Below are 26,510 nucleotides of genomic sequence, written 5' to 3' on the forward strand. Positions count from 1 at the left end.
AGACCAAGGTTTGAGTCCCCACTCTGCCATTCATGAAAGTAAGCTGGATGACCTTAGTCCAGTCCCCAACTCTCAGTCTAAATAAATAAATAAATAACCTTTACAGGGTTGTTGTGAGGGAAGAACTTTCTCTGCCACTTAAGGAAGAATCAAACCGGCTTACAATCGCCTTCCCTTCCCCTCCCCACAACAGACACCCTGTGAGGTAGGTGGGGCTGAGAGAGCTCTAAGAGAGCTGTGACCAGCGCAAGGTCACCCAGCTGGCTTCATGTGTAGGAGTGGGGAAACCAACCTGGTTCACCAGATTAGAGTCCACCACTCCTAACCACTATGCCATGCGGCTCTCTAGGAGAACCATTGGTGGACACCACATTGGGGTCATTGCCCTAGCATCTCCAGTTCTTGAGTCTCAGCAGGCCTTTTTTGTTGGAAAGCAACTGACAGCTGGAGTAGAAAATACTGGTCTCACTTGGTAACGGGTAGATTGACATGTTCAAAACGCAATAATCATCCATCCCTTCAATAAAGTTGCCACTTCAAAAATGTCCAGGTGGCAACTTTATTGAATGAGCTTCATTTTGTAGTGTTTGCACTGGTGTTGAAAGATATCTGCCCAATGTACCGTTTCCCTCATTTAATGTCTCCCCTTTCCTCTTTTAGCTCTGTCAATATCAGATAGCGGGAGAGGACACCTGCCCCAGGAACCATTAGGAAGAAATTTCGCCTCTCCGGGGAAGCAAGCTGTAATCGCTTGCGGGAACGTGGCTCACAACTTACAAATCAATTTTATCAGCTAGATGTGTGTAACTAATCCCTTTTAAGGAGGGTGACCTCCACCACTTCAGACATCCCATCTGCTGAGTTAGAGATGCTTCTTGGACCTATAAACCAAGGTTATATAAAGAGCAGAGAAGGGAAACCTTGTGAAAGCTGAAACTTGTTTTCCAGAGTGGCTTATCAAAATGAATGACTTGACTCATAGGTTTTTAGCTGCATTCTCCCTCCGTTTGGGATGTGTTGAACAAATATTAGCCCAGCTCAGCTGTTTGCCCAAAAGGGTCATTAGAAAAATATAAATCACTTATTTTCTGTTCGTTTATTCGAATTCCCCACTAGGGGATGCAGCAAGCCAACCTCTGGCTATGTCGCTGCCTCGCAAAAGGCTTGCCCAATAGGTGATCCAGGAAGATGCAGTTACTCCTACACAAGTGCAAAGTTCTTAAACATGCACTGTCACAGGACCACTGGCACAGATGCAGTGACAAAGGTTGAGTTCCCACTAAGGTGGTAAACCTGAGATATGCCCTTTTAAACAACAGGTTAACAGGTATACACTGCACACAGAAATCTATAGGATTGCCAGGTCCCTCTTCACCACTGGCAGGAGGGTTTTGGGGCGGAGCCTGTGGAGGGTGGGATTTAGGGAGGGGAGGGACTTCAATGCCATAGAGTCCAATTGCCAAAGCTACAGTTTTCTCCAGGTGAACTGATCTCCATCGGCTGGAGATCAGTTGTAATAGCAGGAGATCTCCAGCCAGTACCTGGAGGTTGGCAACCCTATTTGCAAGGAATCTCCGTTTGTAAAGCGTGCTCTAAGCCAAGAGTGTCAAATTCAATTGTTACGAGGGCCAGATATGACATAAATGTCACTTGGTCAGTCCAGGCCATGCCTTGCCAGCCCAGATCAGAAGCGAGGGGGTGGCTGTCTCGTGGGCCAGATAAGAGCTCTCAAGGGGCCGGATGTGGCCTGCGGGCCGTACATTTGACACCCCTGCTCTAAGCTCTCTGTTTTTCAGCTTGTACGGTTGCACCTTGGTATTTTGTTCTTAACCTTGACAATCTCACCTCTCGCCCTCTCTCTGTCTCAAGCCATGAAACCTGAAGGAAGGTGATGGGAGACGAGCTGTATCTCTGCCCATGCAGCGGAGCAACAATTCAACGGCCCTTGCTGAATGGTGCGGCTTGCTGTGAAAGGCAATACGTTACAGACATTGCTAGAAATGCCAGGCTAGCATCCTTGGCCCTATTTATTATCCAAAGACTCCGTGTCAGCTTTATGGAGAATAAGAAGACTAATATCAAAGTTATGCCATTGCATAAAGTAAACACTTATTCAAACAAGCACCTTGCGTTGCTCCGTGGGCAGGCACCATAAATCACCAGAGCATCCTGACAGGAGGCTTAGTAACGCAGGTCTTGATATGCATGTTCCCCCCAACAAAATGTCCTCCAAAAATAAAAAACGAGAATATATGGGATAATTAAGATGAGCAAAAAGTCTGTATTTTTTGAATCAATGCCTCTTCAGGCTTTGGGGTGTGATTTTTCATGCCCCCTGCATGTTTTCTACGCTCCGCATTTTAATGTCTTCCTTTATTTCGCTCTTTCTCTGGCTGTCTGTTTCAATTCTGGAAATGAAACAGCCATTCAAAGGTAAAATTGATGCCACTCTGCGCCCTATCTGCAGCTCTCCAGTGTGCGACTGACAAAACAAGGACGCCGCTTTCAGCCGAACAAACGCAGAGCACAATCTAGACGAGAGTTAAGCAATTTTTATGTCCCACTGATATCAATGGTGCACTTCATGGCTGAATTAACTCTCGCCTTCTGATAAAAGCTGAAGAGCTTGAAGGTGCTCAATTTTGGCTGGCGCATAGACCACAGATTTAGTCACAAAGGCGACAGTCCAAACATTCCAGCACGCAAGTTGCAGAATGGTATCAGCTAATTATCATTCGTGCCGTGCAGTATTTTCGCCAACTTCTGTTTCTACTCCGAAAGTTGCCGCTTCCATGGTCATGCAGACGTACGCATGGGGATGTTCTGTGCTGCAGTGCTTTCGGTGCATGGGAATGTCCCTCTCCATACAAATGCGTATCATGCATAAGGCTCATAGGTTGGGTCCAGATGAAGTTTCCCACTGACAGAAGGCACTCCCATCAGCAGAAGAGCCCCCCCCCCCCAATCACTGCAGCCCATTGATCTCCTTGAAATGCTGCTCCTGGGGATGGGGGTTCCTCAGGAGTGGCAAGAGAAGCAAATCGGGGATCTGCAGCAGGATGGGGGGTTGGTAGAAATTACATCTTCCCTTCTATTAGCTGAGGATTTAGTCCAATTCCATGGATTTTTTCCATTAGAAAATGTTCTCTCTTTCCCCAATAACTACTCCTGATAAGTTTTTTGCACAACTTTGCTATGGAATCTCGTGTGCTCTCTTTGGTGGTGGAAAAGTGCCGTCAGCCAGAGCTGGCTTATGGCGACCCCATAGGGTTTTCAAGGCAAGAGATGTTCAGAGGCAGTTTGCCACTGCCTGCCTGAGCATAATGACCCTAGGTGGTGTTCTTGGTGGTCTCCCATCCTAATAACAACCAGGGCCAACCTTGCTTAACTTCCAAGATCTGATGAGATCGGGCTAGCCTGGGCCATCCAGGTCAGGGTGAGCTCTTTTTGCCCCTATTGTTTTGTTATGTACCTCTGTGTCTTCTATAATTCACATACAATAAAATGTTATGTTCTGCCATTTCTTTCAAAAATGGGAAGGCTTATTTTGCTGGGGAGGAAAATGTTTGCAGGAGACGCGCCTACGTTTCAGCTCAGCATGAGTAACATCACCAGGTGTGTGTGTGTGTGTGTTAAATGTCGTTTGCAAGTCTTGAGCAAGGCTGTTAATGATGGGACGTTTTGGAGGACATTGATTCATAGGGTAGCCATGAGTTGGAAGCAAATTGACGGCACTTAACACACACACAGTTGTAATCCCAGAAGATCTCCAGACACCATCTGGAGGTTGGCACCCCTATTTGGAGGGTGGAGCCTAGGGAAAGTGGGATTGGGGGAGTTGGCCCTTCAACAAGGTATAATGCTGTAGAGTCCACACTCCAAAGCAGCCATTTTCTCCAAGGCCGCTGATCCTTCATCTGGAGATCAGCTGTAATTCTGAGAGCTCTCCAGGCTCCACCTGGAGTTTGGCAGCCTTGGGAGACAGCCATGTTTTGTTGGGTGAAGGATAGGATATAATGAACAAAGTTGTAAGTAGCCTCTTTCACCAGCTCTAAGACTATCCCACCACCTTGATAACAGTGGTGCATGGAAGTGTTCCTGAAAGATCAACAAAATAGCAAAGGACCTACTTCACAAGGGCCAACCCTGTGGCACATGGGTAGGGTTGCCAGTTCCCTCTTTGCCACCTGTGGGAGGTTTTGGGGGGCAGAGCCTGAGGAGGGCAAGGTTTAGGGAGGGGAGGGACTTCAATGCCATAGAGTCCAATTGCCAAAGCGGCCATTTTCCCCGGGGGAACTGATCTCTATCGGCTGGAGATCACTTGTAAAACGGGAGATCTCCAGCTAGTACCTGAAGGTTGGCAACCCTACACACTGGCTATAAGTAGGAGATAAGTAATTCATTTCTTGTTTTAATTTTTATTGTTTTTCTGCTTTTCACTGGTGGTTTTGTAGATGAGTGTGTGCATATGGCAAAACCTACGCTGCTTATTTGTGGGCATAATCTGTACACCCAATATATAATGCTGATTTTTGGATGTAAAAACATGTTGAAAAAGCACGTATTTTAGGGGGGATTTGAGTGCAAGTCAACTAAATGGTGAGAAAATACTTAAAGGCTCGACCAACAGGAAAGTGAGATTGAAACGGGGCTTCGGGGGCTGAAAGATCAGGAAGTATGAAACGACACCAGTATTGCCCTCATACACAAATGCAGCCACCCTGGCCCTTGATGTCAGCTTCCTTCTGGGTCAGGGAGAAGATTAATTAGCTGATTATCTGTTTATCCGGTCATAATTGGCTCCCCAAGTGCCAGGCGATAATTAGATTCCTGCGCAAATGACAATTAAAATGGAACTCAAAGCGCTGCTGGGGAAGGGAGCGGTTTGGCCCGGAACTACGGAGGGATTCCAGGCTCCAGCTTGCAGAATTGAAGGTCTTATTGTAGAGCAGTGTCTTCCCGTCTACAGCCTTCTCTATGGTTTCCTGCCCATTGCTGAGAGGCATTATCCAGTTCCCACACTGTAGTTTGAACCCATGAACACAAGAAGCTGCCTTATACTGAATCAGGCCCTTGGTCTATCGAAGTCAGTATTGTCTACTCAGACCAGCAGCGGCTCTCCAGGGTCTCAGGCAGAGGTCTTTCCCTTCACCGACTTGTTAGACCCTTTAACTGGAGATGGCGGGGATTGAACCTGGGACCTTCTGCATGCCAAGCAGTCGCTCTACCACTGAGCCACACCCCCTCCCAAAGACAGGACAATGCTCGGTTACCATGCCTAGCCACTCCCACTTTCCGCAAAGGATGAGTAGGGAAAAAGAGAGGGGGGACACTCAAATGCGCACCGATGAGGGGTAGCACACACAAAGATGCCACACAAAGAGACAGGGCGTGCAAATGCCACATAATTCATGGGCAGGGTCCACATATGCTAGGGTTGCCAACCTCCAGGTGGTGGCTGGAGATCTCCTGCTATTACAACTGCTCTCCAGGCAATAGAAATCAGATCACCTGGAGAAAATGGCCGCTTGAAAGGCGGACTCTATGGCATTATATGTACCCCATTGAAGTCCCTCCCCAGGCTTCACTCCCCAAATCTCCTGGTATTTCCAAACCAAGGGCTGGTTATCCTACCATTTGCCTGCTTGTGGCAGGAGACCTCGGGCCAATTGCACCCTTTGCCCACCAAAGCTCATCTGATCGGCAGGGGGAAACTTGGGCCAAGGGGGAGGCAATCATCCTGGGGAGAAAAATTAAGAAGGAAAATAAGGCTTCATCGACTTACAGGAGGTTCTGACCATAGAGTTCCTGGCAATTCCTAGAGTTACCCAGAAGTGGCAAGAGCAGCTCTAGCAATCGCCAGAGACTCTATGGTAATCTTGCCTGGCAACTCTATTCATGGGATGATTACCACCACGAGTCCCTAAGTTCTGTCCTCTCTGAGGTGGTTAGCCAGTGCCTGGGTGATACCACTACTTTAAGCAACTGCTGGTTAAATCAAGTATGTCAGGAAAGAGAGATTCTAGCCTTCTCATGAACATGTTAGTGTCCTATGAGTTGACATCTTATTTTATAAAGGGAGGATTCTGCCCTGCAAGCCACACCCTATTGTCTGGTGTGGTACTATCCAGATACAAGTTTACAACATAGACTGAAGACTTTTTATTTTTATTTGCGTAAGGCATTTTTTGAGATAAAGGTAGGAAATTACCCGTTAGGCTTTCACTTAGCTAGAGGTGACTCATTTTCAAGGTCTTTGTAGATGCATTTTAAGTTGTGTTGTATTGTGTTTTGATAAGTTGATGGCATTGTGCAGGTTTTTTTTAAAAAAAATCTTTTTTTAGATTAAAAAATCTTTTTTTAGATTTTTAATAAATCTTTTTTATGAGCAAATAGTAACTGCCGTCTTGTATTGTGTTTTCAGTGTAAGGCCCTTCAGAAGTTACAGATGTGAAGTGGGGTTATAAATTGCTCAAAATAAATAAATAAACCAGTAGCTAAATAAGTGTAGCGTGTTTATCTTCCCTGCGCTGCTCCTCGCAGGTTGTGGAGAATGAAAACCAAGCCAAAGAAAGAGGCTTCTAACAGTTTCCCCATAACATTCACATGTAGGGGAGCTAGGCCACGAAGAAGACGAAGAAGAAGAAGAAGAAGGAGTAGGAGGAGGAGGAGGAGCAGGAGCAGGAGCAGGAGGAGGTTTCTCTATGGAGGGGGGTAACCCCTTCCAGACCCCATAAAATTGGACCCCTGACCCAATCTTCACCAAACTTTGGGGGTCGTGCAAGGAGAGTCCCTTCAAGCTACACTGTGAATTTGGGGGCTCTACCTTGAAAAATGCCCCCATAGGAGCTTCAAACAAATCCCCATAAATAGGCCTGAATTTTTTGGGGAAACCGAGAAATAAGCCGAATACCTATATTTACCGATGTGGGTATTCAGTTTATTTCGGCTCACCAAAAAAATCAGGCCCAATAAACCTTAAATTTGCTGGGGTTTTTTTTTTTTTTTTTTTTGTACAACCCTAGTCACCACAAGTTGGTTGCAACTTGACAGCACTTAATTAGACACCTTGACCTGGATAGCCCAGGCTAGACTGATCTTGTCAGATCTTGGAAAATTAAACAGGGTTGGCCCTGGTTTCTACTTGGATGGGAGACCACCAAGGAAGGCCAGGGTTGATACGCAGAGGCAGGCAATGGCAAACCACCTCTGTTTGTCTCTTGCTTGGAAAACCCTACGGGGTCGCCTCAAGCCAGTTGTCACTTGAGAGCACTTTCTACCACCACCATTTAAAAACTTAAACAGTATATCTATCCACACTCCGGCCCTCCTTTTTAAAATCTCAGTTCCATCAGCTGCATTCCAGTAAAAGATAATTGTCAAGACAAATAATCATGAAACTGCATGTAACATTTTGTTGCGCCCCAAATTCTCGCCCTTGCAATAAAGAGATTGTCAGTCACGCACACCCTGAGAATGCCCTGGAGATAATTTTTCACTTGCCCATTTTTAACAAATGACATTTCTCACCCGCATTAAAATTTGAAAGCAGCAAATTTCCCCGTGAAAATCTCTGCCCTTTCGCCTATTTACACAGCGTGCATATCGGATGGCGCCGTGGTGTCCTGCGTGGGAGACAGCACCTTTGCTGGGTCGGCAGTGCTATTTGAAAGAGCTCCTCTCCTACCGGCAGACTCGTTTATTACTCATCTACATTCTGATTTAATGAACAGGCACCATTAAAATTTAAAGACACCCAAGCTGAAAGGCATGCCAGGCAAGCTTCATGTTTAATGTAACCTGGTGCATTATCATAATAGAGAATTCCTATGGAGGAGCTCCAACCTTTCCTTGCAGCGGCAGTGCTTTTCCATGAGACTTGTTGGAGGATTTAAAAATACCTATTATTACTACCATTTAATTTTGAGATAAAATAACGGAGGCCCAAATTCTTAAGAGTAGTATGCCCTAGCTTCCTCCCATTCCCCGCAACTTATATTGTGCCATTATGCCCATTTAAAATGTTTTTTCTTAGCCTCTCATTATATGAAATGCCTGATGTATTATATGGGAGACCAGATGGGTCATAGTCAGATATTCAACAGGGGACTACCCTTAAAAGTAACGGGGAGCAGTTCTGCTGGATGGGTGGCACAGTACGAGAATAACCATCTTCAAGTATTTGAGGGGCTGTCATATAGAGGAGGGTGCCAAGTTGTTTTCTGTTGCCCCAGAAGGTCGGACCAGAACCAACAGGTTAAAATTAAATCAAAAGAGTTTCCGTCTAGACATTAGGAAGAATTTTCTAACAGAGCGGTTCCTCAGTGGAACAGGCTTCCTCGGGAGGTGGTAAGCTCTCCTTCCCTGGAGGCTTTTAAGCAGCAGTGCTGATTCTATGACCTTAGGCAGTTCATGAGAGGGAGGGCATATTGGCCATCTTCTGGGCAAGGAGTAGGGGTTGTTGGGGGTGTGCGAGGGAAGTAGTTGTGAAATTCCTGCATTATGCAGGGGGTTGGACTAGATGACCCTGGTGGCCCCTTCCAACTTTATGATTCTATGAAGACGCTTCAGCCTTCCCTCCCGCGCCATTTTTGCTGGCAGAAACAGCCACGGGAAAATCCTGCTTGTCCCACTGCTGGGAACATGTATCTTAGGATCATGTGATTAATGGCATGCAGTCCATGGCAGAAGTGCAAGCAGAGGCCCCTCTGTACCCATTTTTGCAAAACAAAACAAATCCTTGCTTTTAAGAAGTGAGCTGTAGCTCAAAAAAGTTCATACCCTGCCAGAAATTTTGTTAGTCTTTAAGGTGCTACTGGACCCTTGCTGTTTTCTACTGCAATACGCAGACTAACATGGCTACCCATGGTGACCTTGCTTTTAAGGTGAGTCTCTTGCTAAACATCCAACCCAATGCATGTCCAGCTAGGGTGGGGTTACCAACCTCCAGGTAGTAGCTGGAGATCTCCTGCTATTACAACTGATCTCCAGCCGATCGAGATCAGTTCCCCTGGAGAAAATAACCGCCTTGGCCATTGGATTCTATGGCATTGAAGTCCCTCCCCTCCCCAAACCCTGCCCTTTTCAGGCTCCGCCCCCAAAACCTCCCGCCAGTGGCAAAGAGGGACCTGGCAACCCTAGGTGAAAGAGTCCTTTGCGACAGGTGATTTTGAGCAGGAAAAAGACTAGAATAGTCTCTCTATTGACACTTTTTCAACCCAGATACAGCTTAAATCTAGTGGCTTTGGGTTGTAAAAAAAATGTGGATGAAGGAAGCATAAAACTTTTGCACAACGTGTATTTCGAGCTTTAAAGTAAAACAGAAGAGCAAAAACAAAAAAATAAAACAACCCACACAATAAGAATCCTGTAATCCTGCCATTCTGTTCCTGCACTGAAGAGAGATGAAAGGGAAAACGGTCGTGCGTGCTTCGCAAAGTGAAATCACATTTACAGACTGTGCAGTATCAAGGGAGGGATTGTCATCAAGGCTTGCTCCCCTCCACGCCATGCATATCTGATCAGGCCCGAGCAAGAACGGGGCTCCCAGTGCAGATGCTGGAAGCCAATTCCCACAACAGGCGTTAGAGGTGGCACAGAAAGCAAGAAAACAAGAAGGCACTCTGCTGTCCCAAAGTTCCTAACTAGCCCTCTGCCACTGTAACTAGTAATGTTTAGGCGCATTACAGGCTTCTGAATTGAGTCTCTTGCCCTCTTGGAACCTGCAGCGGGGGGCTTGTCAACCTTTTCGGGGACTGCTACTAAAACGCCAAGTTCTTGGGGGTTAGACTGTTCAGAAAGAAGCCGCTGTGTGAAAAAGATCCTAGTGGTTACTGCTGTCCCGTGTCCCATGGCTTTAATTATTTCCTCCCTCCCACAATAGGGTTGCCAAACTCCAGGTGGTCCCTGAAGAAGGCATTAATCGCTGAAACAGAAAGATCACCGGGCTTCTGTTGAGAACAACTGCACTACTGAATTGCTACTCTCAAGAAGCATATCTGTGGAAGAAAGGGAGGTTGGCACCCCCTTTCATGGACTTACCTATAATACTGTTATTTGTTTGTAACAAGGCATAGTCCTCTCTTTGGTGTTACTTTTAAGGCAATAATTAACAACACATGTTTTTGCCTATATACTATCAGTGGTGGATATGTTATTAAATACCACTACTTTATAATCATTGTGTCTAGCTTGTGAAGTGCTGTTTCTAGTTTGCTGAGTATCCTACAGCACGCTAACCTTTGTTTACCACAAAACTCCAGGTGGGGGCTGGAGATCTCCTGCTATTGAAGCTCATCTTCCGGCGACAGAGATCAGTTCACCTGGAGAAAATGGTCACTGGGGAGGCCTACTGAAGTCCCTCCCCTCCCCAAACCCCGCCCTCCTCCGGCTCTGCCCCCAAAATCTCCAGGTATTTTCCAGCCCGGAGCTGGTAACCCTACCCCACAAACAGAACTTAATGGCTGAATGTCTTTGAGAAATAGTTTACAGTTTAGAGCAGTTTAGAGCAGCCCTGACAGTTTTCCACCTCCAAACACCTTACGTGAAGCTGCTAGAAGCTCCACGGGAGAGAGGTTTTTGGGGTGGAGCCTGAGGAGAGCAGGGTTTGGGGAGGGGAGGGACTTCAATGCCATAGAGTCCAATTGCCAAAGTGGCCATTTTCTCCAGGCTGGAGATCAGTTGTAATAGCAGGAGATTTCCAGCTAGTACCTGGAGGTTAAGGAGAAAAAAGACACCTCTGTACTATTATCAGGAGGATGAGAAAACCAGTACAGGAGCAATGCTGCTAACAATGCCAATATATTATAGCTACATATACACTTTACAGTATGTGGTAATGAAACCACCAACAACACATACATTCAGTACAACAGTGGATGTACAAAATTTCCACAGCTCATTTGAATTCCATCTGGTAAGTATCAAATATGTCCTTTGAAGTAATTATCTTAGTCTTTTCTCAAAACAGATGCTGCAAGATGAACAGTCAAGGAGAACACGATTGTTTCAGAGCACAAGGGCTCAGTTCTTCATCAGTTCTTCAAAAGATGCAATGCATGCAATTCTATATCAACATCCATGATATCAGGTTTCAAAGAATAACCTTTTCCAGAATAAAGTGCATAATACTTCCCCAGAGGGGTAAGATGCTGAGTTCCTTCCACTCCTGGTAAGGACTCAAGTGGCGTCCTGTGGAAATTTTGTACATCCACTGTTGTACTGAATGTATGTGTTTATTGGTGGTTTCATTACCACATACTGTAAAGTGTATATGTAGCTATAATATATTGGCATTGTTAGTACCTGGAGGTTGGCAACCCTACTTGTAGATCAGTAATGACCACAGCATTAAGGGATATGCAGCCCCATTCACTGTTTAACCGCATTGTTTCTGTGGCTCCCATTTGTAGCTGTCTATTTTTGTTTCGGGGTGTGTGGTTTTTTGTGGGGTTTCTTGGCACGCTTGGAGCTCTTCCTCTTCCCTCGAGTCTAATAAACTGTGACCCAAACAGTGTTTATATTTTGTCATGTCTAATGAGGCAAAGATTTAATTAGGCTGAAGACATTATCGGTGGCAACTCGCATTTTGCTTTGCTAACAACCATGGCTTAATGCGCTCTCTTTAATGTCTTGCCTCGCCTCACTCAAGATGGCCCCCCGCACCTTCGTGTGCAGGCCCGCTCTTGAGACAGCGGGGTTCTCGCCATGACCGTCGGCACTTATCGAGAAAAACGGTTACTGAAAGCTGATCCATCTTGCCAAATCACTCTGCCTAACGGCGAGATGTTCATTCCTGCAAAACAGGGGTCGGATCTACGTGGCTGATAGATGAGAGTGGCTCAAATACCATTCCTTATCCCCTCTGCTCTGTATCGTGTGTGGGCAGCCGTATCTTTTAGGAAGAAGAAGAGTTGGTTTTTATATGCCGACTTTCTCTACCACTGAAGGTAGAATCAAACCTGCCCCAGGATGTGGTGATGGCTGCCAGCTTGGAGGGCTTTAAGAGGGGAGTGGACATATTCATGGAGGAGAGGGGTATTCATGGCTATTAGTTAGAATGGATACTAGTCATGCTGCATACCTATTCTCTCTAGTATCAAAAGAGCATGCCTATTATTTTGGGTGCAGTGGAACACAGGCAGGATGGTGCTGCTGCACTCGTCTTGTTTGGGGGCTTCCTAGAGGCCCCTGGTTGGCCACTGTGTGGACAGACTGCTGGACTTGATGGGCCTTGGTCTGATCCAGCAGGGCCTTTCTTATGTTCTTAAACCGGCTTACAATCACCTTCCCTTCCCCTCCCCACAACAGACACCCTGTGAGGTAGGTGGGGCTGAGAGAGCCCTAAGAGAGCTGTGACTCGCCCAAGGTCACCCAGCTGGCTTCAAGTGTAGGAGTGGGGAAACAAATCCAGTTCACCAGATTAGCCTCCGCCGCTCATGTGGAGGAGTGGGGAATCAAACCCGGTTCTCCAGGTCAGAGTCCACCACTCCAAATCACTGCTCTTAACCACTACACCACGCTGGCTAACTACCACATACTTTGGGAAGAGTAGACCTAGGGATATTTTTCCTCCCCCCTCTCCTAACTGTGGAAGCAGAGGTCAACAATGGACTTGGATTGTCAAACATGACAAAAACATAATGTCTCTGGTTCGGTTTTTTATATATTGGTAATTCTGTACTTTAATTGTAAACTGCCTCGAGTAGGGCCCTGGAAAGAGGGGATTAAAATCTCCTAAATAAATAAGAACTCCTTTGCTGGGTCAGACCAAGAATCTATGTAGATTCGAGTCCAGTAGTGCCTTAAGGGTCAACAAGATTTTCAGGTAGGCTTGCCAGCCTCCAGGTACTAGCTGGAGATCTGCTATTACAACTGATCTCCAGCCAATAGAGATCAGTTCACCTAGAGAAAAATGGCCGCTTTGACAATTGAACTCTATGGCATTGAAGTCCCTCCCCTCCCCAAACCCCGCCCTCCTCAGGCTCTGCCCCAAAAACCTCCCGCCGGTGGCGAAGAAGGACCTGGCAACCCTATTTTCAGTGTATAAGCTTTTGAGAGTCAAAGCTCCCTTCGACAGATACCAAAGGGAGTTTTGACTTTTGAAAGCTTATACACTGGAAATCTTGTTGGCCTAATGCAGATCAACACGGCTACCCACCCAAAAAGCTCTATCTAATTCAGAATTCTGTTTACAAAAACAGCCATATGTCACTGGAAGCACAGAGTCAGGCGAAAGGTTATGGCCAGTTGGAGTGGATCGATGTAACTATCATGGCTAATAATAATCAAAAAGCCTATTTAATATGTCTGTGGTAGCTTCAGGACAAAGGGAAGCCTTTCTTTGCATAAGACATGATCAGCACGGAATCAATGACATGGGGAGTGAACACTAGTTTAGATGGCTTTATAAACAAAACATTAGACATAGTTGTCATGATCGGGATATGTAAGGTGCATGGGGTAAAAATCATATTACCAAGCGAAACTGTACAACACAAAAGGTTTACCTCAGAAGGTAAACTTAACAACACAGAAGGTATACCCCACTGAAGTCCCTCCCCTCCCCAAACCTCCCCTTCCTCAGGCTTCAACCCCAAAATATCCAGATATTTCCCAACCTGAAGCTGGAAAACCTAGTCTTGGGAAATTCCTGGAGATTTGGGGGTAGAGTCTGGTGAGGTTTGGGGAGGGGAGGGACCTCAGGGGGGTATAATGTATTTTAATGTATTTATTTCAAACATTTTAATGCCACCTTTCCACCCAATCAGGGTCCCCAAGGCAGTGAAAATTAAAAAAAAAACATTTGAAAAAAAACATTAAAATATTTGCTATAGAGTCCACCCTCCAAAGCTGCCATTTTATCCAGGGGAACTCATCTCTCTAGTCTGGACATGAGTTGCAATTCTAGGAGATCTCTGGGAGGTTGGCAACTCTGTTCCTCTGCCATGGTACTGGAACACTACCGTGGTACGTACGCATGGGGCAGGTTTTAGTCTCCCCTGAAAGGGACCCCGGGATACCCCTCCACGATGCGAGACCTCTCTCAACGCAGACACACACAACCCATCCATCATGAGGACAAGCGTTTGGCGAGTGGAGAATAGCATCCTGAGCTTGGCCCGCAATCTGCATGCTCAGCTTTCTCACATCGCATTTGTCCCACAGGCAGAGTCTCATTAACCAGCTCTCGATAAACTGCCAAGTCCAAATCTTATCGAGCACTTTCTCATCGTCTTCTTTGAAATGGTCTGATGGGCTGGAAAAATCGGTATCATTTATATAGTGAATGCAGGTTCCGTAGAAGAAGGGGGGACTCAAAATACATGAGCTATCATATTCAGCGGCGGAGAAAGGCCATTATGATATAATTAGAAAATTTCTTGAGCATTCTTTAATGCTCCGTTCTGATTTTTCCATGCGACTCATTTGTTCTGTGAGGCACACTGTTTGCTCAATAAAACGATGATACACTCCCTGTGGTCCCAAGGGAGAGAATACCATTTTACTCAATTGAATCAGGCAAGTGGTTAAAAGTGGTGAAGCAAAAATGTCAAGGAACATTTCTGAAAATCCGGACAATGGTGGGCAGGACTGGGCCATCCGCATCTAAAGAGCAGTCTTCAAATAACTCAGAATAAGGATTATGGTTGTAGAATTCCAGATGATACCACTTCAGACTGCCCACTTCAGTATCACATTTTTGAATATGCTTGCATAGAAAGAAGAAGAGTTGGTTTTTATATGCCGACTTTCTCTACCACTTAAGGAAGAATCAAACCAGCTTACAATTGCCTTCCCTTCCCCTCCCCACAACAGACACCCTGTGAGGTAGGTGGGGCTGAGAGAGCTCTAAGAGAGCTGTGACTAGCCCAAGGTCACCCAGCTGGCTTCATGTGTAGGAGTGGGGAAACAAATCCAGTTCACCAGATTAGGGTCCGCTGCTCATGTGGAGGAGTGGGGAATCAAAACCAGTTCTCCAGATCAGAGTCCACCTGCTCCAAACCACTGCTCTTAACCACTACACCACACTGGTGGTGCATTACAGATAAAGGTAAAGCATAGTCCTCTTCCTGATGTGTTATTTGCTTGTGTGCAAGAATCTGTTCTATTGGTATGCGTGTGTGTAAAATACCATCAAGTCACAGCTGACTTATGGTGACCCCGTAGGGTTTTCAAGGCAAGAGACTTACAGAGGTGGTTTACCATTGCCTGCCTCTGCATAGCAACTTGGGACTTTCTTGGTGGTCTCCCACCGAAGGACTAACAAGGGCTAACCTTGCTTAGCTTCTGAGATCTAATGAGAAAGGGCTAGATTGGGCCATCCAGGTCAAGACTCTTATGTTGGGGGGGGGGATTCAGAAATGTGAACCTCCACTTGTGGTCTGAAGTAGTTAGGGTCGCCAACCTCCATATGAGGCCTTGAGATTGCCCGAATTGCAACTCCAGTCTACAGAGATCAGTTCCCCTGGATAAAATGGCTGCTTTGGAGAGTGGACATTATATTGCATTATACCCTGCTATGGCATTATACCCTACCGAGGTCCCTTACCTCTCTAAACCCTGCCCTGCCTAAACTCCACCCTCCAATCTCGAGGAATTTCCCAACCCAGGTTTGGGATCTCAGTGGGGTATACTGTCATACAGACTACCCTGTATGGCGTTATACCCCAAAATACCACTCCCAAGGAACTGGAGAGGAGAAGAAATGTCCTCCACATAGTGACATTCTAGAAATGTCCTCTAGTCTCTATGGTAAAGAGCACAGAGACTAGGAGAAGCAGTCTAGAGCATCAACCAGGAGTGACATCACATTCTCTCCCCTAAATCTCCCAGCATTTTCCTTGGCAATGTTGGGAACCCTATCTACTCTGCCTTCTCCCATGGGAGCAGGCTGATCACCACTTATACTTATGGAAGAAAGTAAAAGTGACTTGAGTTACTAGCAGCACAATCCTAAACAGAGTTATGTTTTGCTAGAAGGCGCAGATCTGTTTAAAAAGCCCCCCGCGCACCTTCCTGGAAGCCCTGTGAAGGCCCGCGGGGGGGGGCGAATTTCCCCCCGAACTCCGGATCTCATGCCGAATTTCGCAGATCCGAAGCGGGGGAGTTCGGACTTTGGCACGTCCCGAATTTAAAAGGGACACATTTTGCCGAAGCCGAACTTTGCCGAATTTTTTTTTCAACAGCCCTAATTTTGCCACTGCTGACCAAAATGTTTGTGAACAGGGTAGTTTTTGATCTCGTCTCAACCGTCAGGCCAACTGCAATCCACTTTATTTTGCGTCATGGAACTCAATGGGAGTCACTGGTCACATGAACACATGAAGCTGCCTTATACTGAATCAGACCCTTGGTCCATCAAAGTCAGTATTGTCTACTCAGACCAGCAGCAGATCTCCAGGGTCTCAGGCAGAGGTCTTTCACATCACCTACTTGCCTAGTTCCTTTAACTGGAGATGCCGGGGATTGAACCTGGACCTTCTGCATGCCAAGCAGATGCTCGACCACTGAGCCACAGCCCCTCCCCAGAGTGTGTGACCAGGGTCTGGGAGACCCAAATTCGAATTCCCATTCTGCCATGAATCTCACTGGGTGACTGAGGGCCAGTCTCTCTCTCTCAGCCTATCCTATCTTCTATGGATCTTGGAAGGATTAATGAAGGAGAGAAGAATGATACATGTGGCCCTTGGTTCTTTGCACAAAGGGTGAGATTAAAAATGTACTAAATAAACAAATGTATGCTCTGGACAAGCTGGAACATGTCCAGAGGAGGGCAACAAAGATGGTGAGGGTCTAGAGACCAAGTCCTATGAGGACAGATTGAAGGAGCTGAGTATGTTTAGCCTGAAGAGGAGAAGACTGAGAGGTGATATGATAACCATCTTCAAGTACTTGAAGGGCTGTCATATAGAGGATGGGGCCAAGTTGTTTTCTGTTGCCCCAGAAGTTCGGACCGGAACCAACAGGTTGAAATTAAATCAAAAGAGTTTCCCTCTAGCATTAGGGAGAATTTTTTAAAAGTTAGAGTGGTTCCTCAGTGAAACAGGCTTCCTCGAGAGGTGGTAAGCTCTCCTTCCCTGGAGGTTTTTAAGAAGAGGTTAGATGGCCATCTGTCAGCAATGCTGATCCTATGACCTTCTATGAGAGCCAGGGTGGTGTAGTGGTTAAGAGCGGTGGTTTGGAGCAGTGGATTCTGATCTGGAGAACCGGGTTTGATTCCCCACTTGTCCACATGAATGGCAGAGGCTAATCTGGTGAACTGGATTTGTTTCCCCACTCCTACACACAAAGCCAGCTGGGTGACCTTGGGCCAGTCACACTCTTTCAGCCCCACCCACCTCACAGGGTGTCTGTTGTGGGGAGGGGAAGGGAAGGGGATTGTAAGCCGGTTTGAGTCTTCCTTAAGTGGTAGAGAAAGTCGGCATATAAAAACCAACTCTTCTTCTTCTCTTCTTAGCCGGATGATGAGAGCGAGGATATCTTGGCCATCTTCTGGGCATGGAGATGGTCACTTGGGTGTAGGGTGGGGGAGGTAGTTGTGAATTTCTTGCATTGTGCAGGGGGTTGGATTAGATGACCCTGGTGGTCCCTTCCAACTCTATGAGTCTGTGATTCTTTTTTGAACATTCTGAACACCATCGTTTTACAACACGACATATTCTCCGGATTTGTGGCATGCTGGAGCAATCACACGATATCTAGCTCTGCGCTGTAAAATGTTAACAATCCGTGCATTCAGAATACGTTGCGCTCAGAACGTCATCCAACAGACACGGAATGCGCTGTGCAATTAAAGCAGAGTCCAACAGCAGGATCCATTTCCGGGCTATTGCTGCGCCCTCTCGGCAGGATATTCATTTCCTCATAAATGTGAAAATCTGTTTGGACAGATCACTAAATGGTCACAGATAAGGTCACAGATTAGAGCTGTTTACCGAAACGTGTGTTTCGGTAAACAGCTCTAATGCCAGGCCTGTGCTGTTCCGTGCCGTTAATCGAATCAACGGGCTGAGCTCAGCTCGGCGGTGCGGTGCGGAAAATCCGTAACAATTCCTGGCAGCAAGGACATCTGTTTGTTCCTGCAGGCTGCCAAGAGAAACAAGTCCCTCCAGCAAAACACTCTCTTCTGCAGCCAACAAACCTGCCTCTTGGGGTCGCGAAGAGTCACGAAGAGGGTCGCGAACAGACCCTCCTATTTTTATTCTTGCCAGCTAGAGTTATGGGCGACATTGCTAAATACTTAATGTAAAAAAACTTCACACACACACCCTGTACGACTCTGATAGGCCCGAATTAATATGTGAATTGAGTGACATTCATTAATCTTCTTTTGGTTCCATCCTGCTTCTCAAATGGATATGGTGTTGGTGCCATGTCTTTTTGCCTGCTTGTCTGTCTGTCTGTCTGTCTCTCTCTCTCTCTTTCGAGAGCCAGCATGGTGTAGTGGTTAAGAGTGGTGTTTTGTAGAGGTGGAGTCTGATCTGGAGAACCGGGTTTGATTCCCCACTCCTCCACATGAGCGGCGGACACTGATCTGGTGAACTGGATTTGTTTCCCCATTCCTACACATGAAGCTAGCTGGGTGACCTTGGGCGAGTCACACTCTCTCAGCCTCACCTACCTCACAGGGTGTCTGTTGTGGGGAGGGGAAGGGAAGCTGATTGTAAGCTGGTTTGATTCTTCCTTAAGTGGTAGAGAAAGTCGACATATAAAAACCAACTTTCTTTCTTTCTTTCTTTCTTTCTTTCTTTCTTTCTTTCTTTCTTTCTTTCTTTCTTTCTTTCTTTCTTTCTTTCTTTTTCCCATGGCTCTGAGACAACCTCCCTGAGGAAGGTTAATTGCCAGAGCTATCAACTGTTGCTAAAAAGCCCCAAAACAAAACCAAGGTTCAACATTTTTATGCAGGCACTTGCTGGATGAAAAGGAAAGGCAGACATAACTGTCAACTTATGTTGCCATTTTCCCCAGTCTGTTATTTCTTCTCCTGTTATTTTTTTTTTCCTGCTGGGTTTGCTGTGTTGATTTTTTTTTTTAAGTTTGCTTTTATTATTAGGCTGGTGGTATTTTATTGGTATGATTGGTAAGAGGAATGAAGCTGTTGGAAGGACAGCTGGGTCTTCTGGCAGGGAAAGGGGAATGACGCAGCGTCTTGCCCCTAATGGGTGAGGATACATTTAGCTGCCCCAGCTCAATGGCCCATAGGATCTGGCTGCCGTTTTCAGAAATTGGACTAGATAACCTCTGTGCTCCCTTCAAGCCCTGAAGCTCTGCGATTCTGTGAAAAATCCAAGTTTCACCACAGTACTGCTCGTGTTCAGCAGGGAACAATAACGGGTCGATCTTCTCCCGCCTCACCTTGCAAAATGCTCTTGTGCTGTTTTAATAAGCCAGCTTCTTTCTCCTTTCTAAAAATACACCTGACAAACCTTGCACGTTGCTGCCACCGCTAATACCCAATGAGCTGCACCATCTAGATGGATGGCTGACAGGCTTGTTGTTTTTAAGAATTAGCTAATACACCATCCAACCCTTCCCTGCCCAAACCCTCCACTTTCAACAACTTCTTACACATTCCTTTACATTATTGACATGAGGAAGGCAGGAAGGTCTTCATTAGAGTTGGCAGCTCTGGGTTGGGAAATAGCTGGAGATTTTGGGGGTGGAGCCTGAGGAGGGCAGGGCTTGGAGAGGGGAAGGACTTCAACGCCATAGAGTCCAATTGCCAAAGCGGCCATTTTCTCCAGGGGAACTGATCTCTATCGGCTGGAGATCAGGGGAACTGATCTCTTGCGGCTGGAGATATCTCCAGCTACTGCTTGGAGGTTGGCAACCCTACTCCCGGGGATGTTGTCATGAGGATATAATGGCGGAAGGGAGAACCATCTTGTAAGCTGTGTAGAGGAGAAAAGCTGTGAATAAATAAATAGAAAGTGGAGCAAGGAGAAAGGGTTAAAACATCCCCAGTGTAACTTTCCCAACCCAGTCTCCATAAGTTACTTTAGCCCTGTTTACAAGTTGAACACATGTACAATCCCAGTGCAGTGTACACTTGATTGATCCTTATTTATATGTTGCGTGAAGTCTCATGTTATATTCAATGCATATACCACTGAATGTGTGATTTAAACCCCACATTTATCCAGGCCCTAGTCTGTGGTTTCATTTTGCAAAGTAAACATGCACTGGCTATTTCTTACAAACAGTTGCACATGCAGGATGAACATGTGTCACTGTAACATGTGAACAGGGTTTTTAAAAATGGAGTGGGGAGATCCAACCATGGATCTTCTGGTTTTGTCCTTAACCTTCTCCCTAAAGATCTGAAAATGAAAATGAATGAATGAATGAAGAGAGGAGATGGTTTTAGTGTTACCAACACTGGATAGGGGGTTTCTGGAGATTTTTTTGTGGGGGTGCTGCCTTGGGAGGGTGGGGTTTGGGGAGGGGCAGGATCTCAGCAGGGTATAATTCCATAGAGTCCATCCTCCAAAGCAGTCATTTTGTCCAGGGGAACTGATCTCTGTAGTCTGGAGATCAGCTGTAATTCCAGGAGAACAGGTCCCACCTGGAGGCTGGCAACCCTAGGTGGTTAAATCTCCTTTGGGAAGGAGTTCTTCCAAGAAGGGGCCTCAGCCGAGAAGGCCCTGCTATCTCACCGCATAGAACAGGGCATTTTAAACATGAGAATCCTTTCGTTTGTCAAGAGAAGGATTTTGGCAGTGATCTGGTACACTAAGTCTCAAAAGCAACACACGGCAAATGCTAATTGATGCTGTAATATGAACAGTAATCAACACTAGCCAAATAGGAGACTGCCTAAAGTTTATGATAATTTATGGATGCCTTCAGGTTCTCAGCTCCAGCAAAAAATGCCAATTTGTCAATAAAAAACCATTTGTCTCCCAAAGGACAGCACATACTGTATCCTTTCCGAAATGGAACATCAGCCATCACTTTCGTTCCCAATATTTCAAACTCATTACAGAATAATTAGGATATAGATCTTTGCAGAGGCATATTTACTGGTTCCCCCCTTCGATTCTGGAAGAGACATACAATAACTGAGTTAAGTTTCATTAACTCAGATCTTGCTGCCAATATGAGAAAAGTTGCTTGCTTGCTTTTAAAAAAAGAGAGATTAGTAAATCTTACAAACCATTCATCTGAAAGTAAGATTTAAACCATACCATCTGAAAGTATCTATTTTATCATTAAACAGTTGACGATATTTGTAAGAACATAAGAAAAACTACGTTGGATCAGACCAAGGGCCATCAAGTCCAGCAGTCTGTTCACACAGTGGCCAACCAGGTGCCTCTAGGAAGCCCACAAACAAGACGACTGTAGCAGCACCATCCTGCCTGTGTTCCACAGCACCTAATATAATAGGCATGCTCCTCTGATCCTGGAGAGGACAGGTATGCATCATGGCTAGTATCCATTTTTACTAGTAGGCATAGATAGCCCCATCCTCCATAAGGACATAATGAAAGCCCTGCTGGATCAGACCAAAGCCCATCAAGTCCAGCAGTCTGTTCACACACAGTGGCCAACCAGGTGCCTCTAGGAAGCCCCCAAAGAAGACGACTGCAGCAGCACCATCCTGCCTGTGTTCCACCACACCCAAAATAATAGGCATGCTCCTCTGATACTAGAGAGAATAGGTATGCAGCATGACTAGTATCCATTCTAACTAATAGCTATGAATACCCCTCTCCTCCGTTGTCCTGCCTTTGTTTCACAGCACCTCATAGACTAGGCATGCTCCTCTGATCCTGGAGAGAATAGGTCTGCATCATGACTAGTATCCATTTTGACTAGTAGCCATGGATAGCCCTCTCCTCCATGAATGTGTCCACTCCCCTCTTAAAGCCTTCCAAGTGGCCATCCATCACCACATCCTGGGGCAGGGAATTCCTGTCACATGTCATGTAGAAAACTGCTCAGTAAATATTGAGGTTTAGAACCTTGTTTTTTTAATAAAAGCCCTTTTATCCCGTGTCCCTCCATTCAGTCTTCTGGATTGTGGATTAGGTACCGCAATCCAAGCTGGACAGTCTCAGAACTAAAGATCCCCTCGGAGCTCTGAGCAAGTGCTAAGGAGAAGCGCTTACTTGAATGCGTTGGCATCTCCATGCACCTTGTAGTTGTCGGAGCTTATTCGTGATATGACTCTTGTGACGGCTATGAGGATGCAGATATTGACCTAGAGGAGAAAAACAGGAGGGTTTCGTCAGAGGAACAGAGAAGAGCTGGTGCGGTGCGGTGGTTGGAGTGTCTAACTGGAATTTGTGAGAGCGGGTTCAAAGCTATACTCCAACATGAAACTGACGGTCATGAGCTCATCAGTCTCTCAGCCTAAGGTTACTTTGAACATAAAATGAGGAAGGGGAAACTCTGAGCTCTTTACAAGAAAGGAAGAATATAAATATATTAGATCGAAAACAGGGCATTTTGGAGGCTGAACACATGAAGCTGCCTAATACTGAATCAGACCCTTGGTCCATCAAAGTCAGTACTGTCTATTCAGATCGGCAGCGACTCTCCAGGGTCTCAAGGCAGGGGTCTTTCACATCACCTACTTGCCTGGTCCCTTTAACTGGAGATGCCGGGGATTGAACCTGGGACCTTCTGCATGCCAAGCAGATGCTCTGCCACTGAGCCACAGCCTCTCTCCATGGCTCTCCAGGGTCTCAGGCAGAGGTCTTTCACATCACCTACTTGCCTAGTCCCTTTAGCTGGAGATGCTGATGAGTGAATCTCTCCTATTTCATTTCTTTATGAAATGAAAGTTATATTTTCCCCACACTTTTGAAGGTTCATTTTATTGTGCATTCATCGTATTTATATGTACAAGGTATTTCTTTTATATGTACAATGTAAATCTAACATATAATTTGGATTTATTGATCCACACATTGCATTGAAAAATATATCAGGAAATTTGGTGTGTGAAAAGAAATGTTGCATTTTTTTAATCAGGATTTGCATACAGGAGAAGAAGAACTGGGAAAAATGGGGATCTACAGGTCAAAACAGCAGGGATCAAACCAAGAACTGCCTAATCGAGTTGCCTTTGCAACCTTCCCAGCAGGTAAGAGGGCCACATCATACTTTGGTAACATTATGAGAAGACAAGAGTCACCGGAAAAGACAATAATGCAAGGAAAAGTTGTAGCAGCAGGAAAAGAGGAAGACTCAACAAGAGATGGGTTGACTCAATAAAGGAAGCCACAGCCCTCAGTTTTAGGTTGCCAGGTCCCTTGTCACCAGCTTTGCGAGGTTTTGGGGGCAGAGCCTGAGGAAAGTGGGGTTTGGGGAGGGGACTTCGATGCCATAGAGTCCAATGGCCAAAGTGGCTATTTTCTCCAGGTGAACTGATCTCTATTGGCTGGAGATCAGTAGTAATAGTGGGAGATCTCCAGCTACTACCGGAGGTTGGCAATCCTACTCAGTTTGCAAGACCTGAGGAAGGCTGTTAAGGAGAGGACATTTTGAAGGACAGTAATTCATAGGGTCACCATGAGTCGGAAGCGCCTTGACGGCACTTAACACATACATACATACATAAACCTTTATTGGCATAATAACAGCATTTTAACAGGCGATAATACAAATACCAAAGGAAAATCATATTCTATCATGAGCTATCCATCTGCTTCAATAAAATTGCTAAATGTTCTCTCTCTCTCTCAGGTCACCCAGCTGGCTTCTTTTACGAGTGGGGAAACAGATCCAGTTCACCAGATTAGCCTCCGCTGCTCATGTGGAGGAGTGGGGAATCAAACCCAGTTCTCCAGATCAGAGTCCACTACTCCAAACAACCGCAATTAACCACTACGCCACGCTGGCTCTTATAGGCGTCAGGTGGCACTTGAGCCATGGCATGGCCATTTCCAGTCTGTTACAGCTCCAAACCACTATACCATGCTGACCATAATGAATTATGGTCTATGTTCTGCCCATGCTTGCATCTTTTTTTAAAAATAAAAAGAATGTCTCTTATTCAAAAATCTGAAATGTTATCTCCAGCAGTCCAGCAACAAAGAACAGCCTCGAAGCCCTTACATATCTATTAGATTTCTGAGTACATCCAAGGTTGGATTGCCAGGTATCTGAAAAATATTTCTGATGCCAATATTGTCAATGAAAAATCTCACTGCGGCACCCAAAGAAGGCCCCAGAAATCCCCGCTCAGTCCATTTACAATCTCAGCATACCAAATCCCTTTGAAAGGGGAAGAGGGGGAGAAAAGCTAGTCTTCATAAAAAGTCACGCCGTGTTTGAAGTCGAGGCTTTGCAGACACGTTCCGTGCATTGAAAAGAAATCCTCCACAGGGATTTTGAAAAGGCTGACAATGAAAGAAGGAACAAAATGAGCAGCTGCCAAGTTCTCTGGAGTCACAGGTGAGGAACAGAAATCTTTACCACTTGAAAGAGGGTGATCAAAAGACTCAGCAGTTGCCAAAAGCCCAAAACTTCTCAAAAGCTCACAATGGTAAAAAGAAGGAAAAACATTTACTCAGCGTTCCCAAAAGTTATAGGATGGCCTCAGAGTGCTATGGGCACAGGGTGAAAGGTCTTCAGATTCCCTTTACTAATCAAACCAACACAAGCCAACCTATAAGGACATGAGAAGAACCCTACCGGATCTGACCAAAGGTCTGTCTACCCCAGCATTCCATTTCCCACAATGGCCAATCAGCCAACACCAAAGGTCCTCTGCGACAGAAGAGAGGCCAAAGCTTTCCCCACCTCAGTGCTGGAATTCACAGTGTTACTCTGAAAAGTCCATTTAGCTGTCATGGCTAATTGCCATCTCCTTCGAGGAGATCGAAAGATGTTGCCTACTAAATCTTCGGTTGCAATGCTAGTATTATTCCTACGAAAGGTGAAAGATAAACAATCTTTCTTGGTCTCACGTTCATCCTCAGCAGAACAGAAGTCTTGGGTATAACGTTGTCCGTCTTCAAAAACGCCAGCAAGAAAAGGGCAGTTGAATTACTTCTGGCATATCTCTAAGACGTCTCAACCAACTGAAGTGGTGAGGCCTAAAGAAGAATGATGGGAAGGAAAAACCTTTGGGGGGAAAGGGTGGCAATCTTTTTGCTGAATTCTGAAAGCTTGCTTGCAATATTGATTCGAATGCACTTGGCATCTTCTTCATTCTGTAATATCTTTCCTTCCTTGTCTTGCAAGAAAGTGTGAATGTTCACACTGTTTTAAGAGCAGTCTAGGGATACTATTGCCGGCCTCCAGGTGGGACCTGGAGATCCCCTGGAATTACAGCTCATCTTCAGACTAGAGATTGGTTCCCCTGGAGAAAATGAATGCTTTGGAGGGTGGACTGTATGGAATTGTAACACACTGAGGTCCCTGCCCTCCCCAGGCTCCATCCCCAAATCTCCAGGAGTTTCCCAACCTGGTCTGGCAACCCTATCCCCCCCCCCCCCACACACACAGTAATGGTAAGGGAGAACCTGGCGACCCTAGAGCAGTTGCAGTAGTAATAGCAGTATATTTTGCCCTGGATGCCCAGGATATCCAGCATGGTGTAGTGGTTAAGAGAGATAGACTCTAATCTGGAGAACCGGGTTTGATTTCCCACCCCTCTACATGAGCAGCAGACTCTAATCTGGAGAACCAGGTTTGATTGTCCCACTCTTCTACATGAGTGGCGGACTCTAATCTGGTGAACCGGATTTGACTCCCCACTCCTCCACACGAAGCTTGCTGGGTGAGTTTGGGCTAGTCACAGTTCTCTCTGAACTCTCTCAGCCCCACCTACCTCACAAGGTGTCCATTGTGGGGAGGGGAAGGGAAGATTGTAAGTTGCTTTGAGACTCCTTAAAGGTAGAGAAAAGGGAGGATAAAAGCCAGCTCTTTTTCTTCTCCTTCTCTCCTCCCACTTAGCAGTACCAGGCACACAACAAAAAAGGAGGAAGGTTTAGGAAGCCCCCGGTGGACCACAATACATGGCCTTTAAAACCCTACAAAGTGGCCATAAATTGGCTGTGACTTGACAGCACTTTCCACCACTACCATGTGTGTATTTATACCCAAACAGGAACATGGCAACAGTGCGAGCATCGGATCCCATCCAGGGATCTCCCTTCCCCTCCTCGGCCTATCTAACACGTCATCAATTATGTCTGATTTGACATCCCTGTTGTCCCTCCCATCTCCTCGCTTTCAGTTTTTAACCAAGTTTCATATTTAAAAAATTACAACATGATATTATCTTCAAGAGAACACTATTACTTGTATGAAACAACCCAGAGGCGAGTGAAATCTCTCCACAATCTCCAATATTGGAAATTAATTCAACAGCATCCCTTTATTAGCTGGCGCATGCTGTATCCATCATGTTCTTTATAAAACAATAACAGCTTTGTCATAAAACGCCTCTTCTTGCCTTGCAAGAGCATAATTCGTCTCACATCTCAAGTCAACCCTTTCACAGTTGCATGCCCAAGAGCTTCTTGAGCCTGATACTGGCAGGACCGAAG

The 26,510-nt window shown here is 45.8% G+C and overlaps 1 protein-coding gene across 1 annotated transcript in view; it reads right to left on the bottom strand.

Moving 5' to 3' along the window:
* The window catches only part of ADGRD1 (adhesion G protein-coupled receptor D1), a 239,951-nt gene that overhangs the window by 17,453 nt on the left and 195,988 nt on the right, over positions 1-26,510 (bottom strand). The window contains exon 22 of the mRNA XM_056859596.1: positions 22,116-22,207. Coding sequence (XP_056715574.1) covers positions 22,116-22,207 — 92 coding nt within the window. The remainder of the gene's footprint in view (positions 1-22,115; positions 22,208-26,510) is intronic.

This window comes from Euleptes europaea, chromosome 13, assembly GCF_029931775.1.
Source record: "Euleptes europaea isolate rEulEur1 chromosome 13, rEulEur1.hap1, whole genome shotgun sequence".
In the NCBI taxonomy this organism is placed as follows: Eukaryota; Metazoa; Chordata; class Lepidosauria; order Squamata; family Sphaerodactylidae; genus Euleptes; species Euleptes europaea.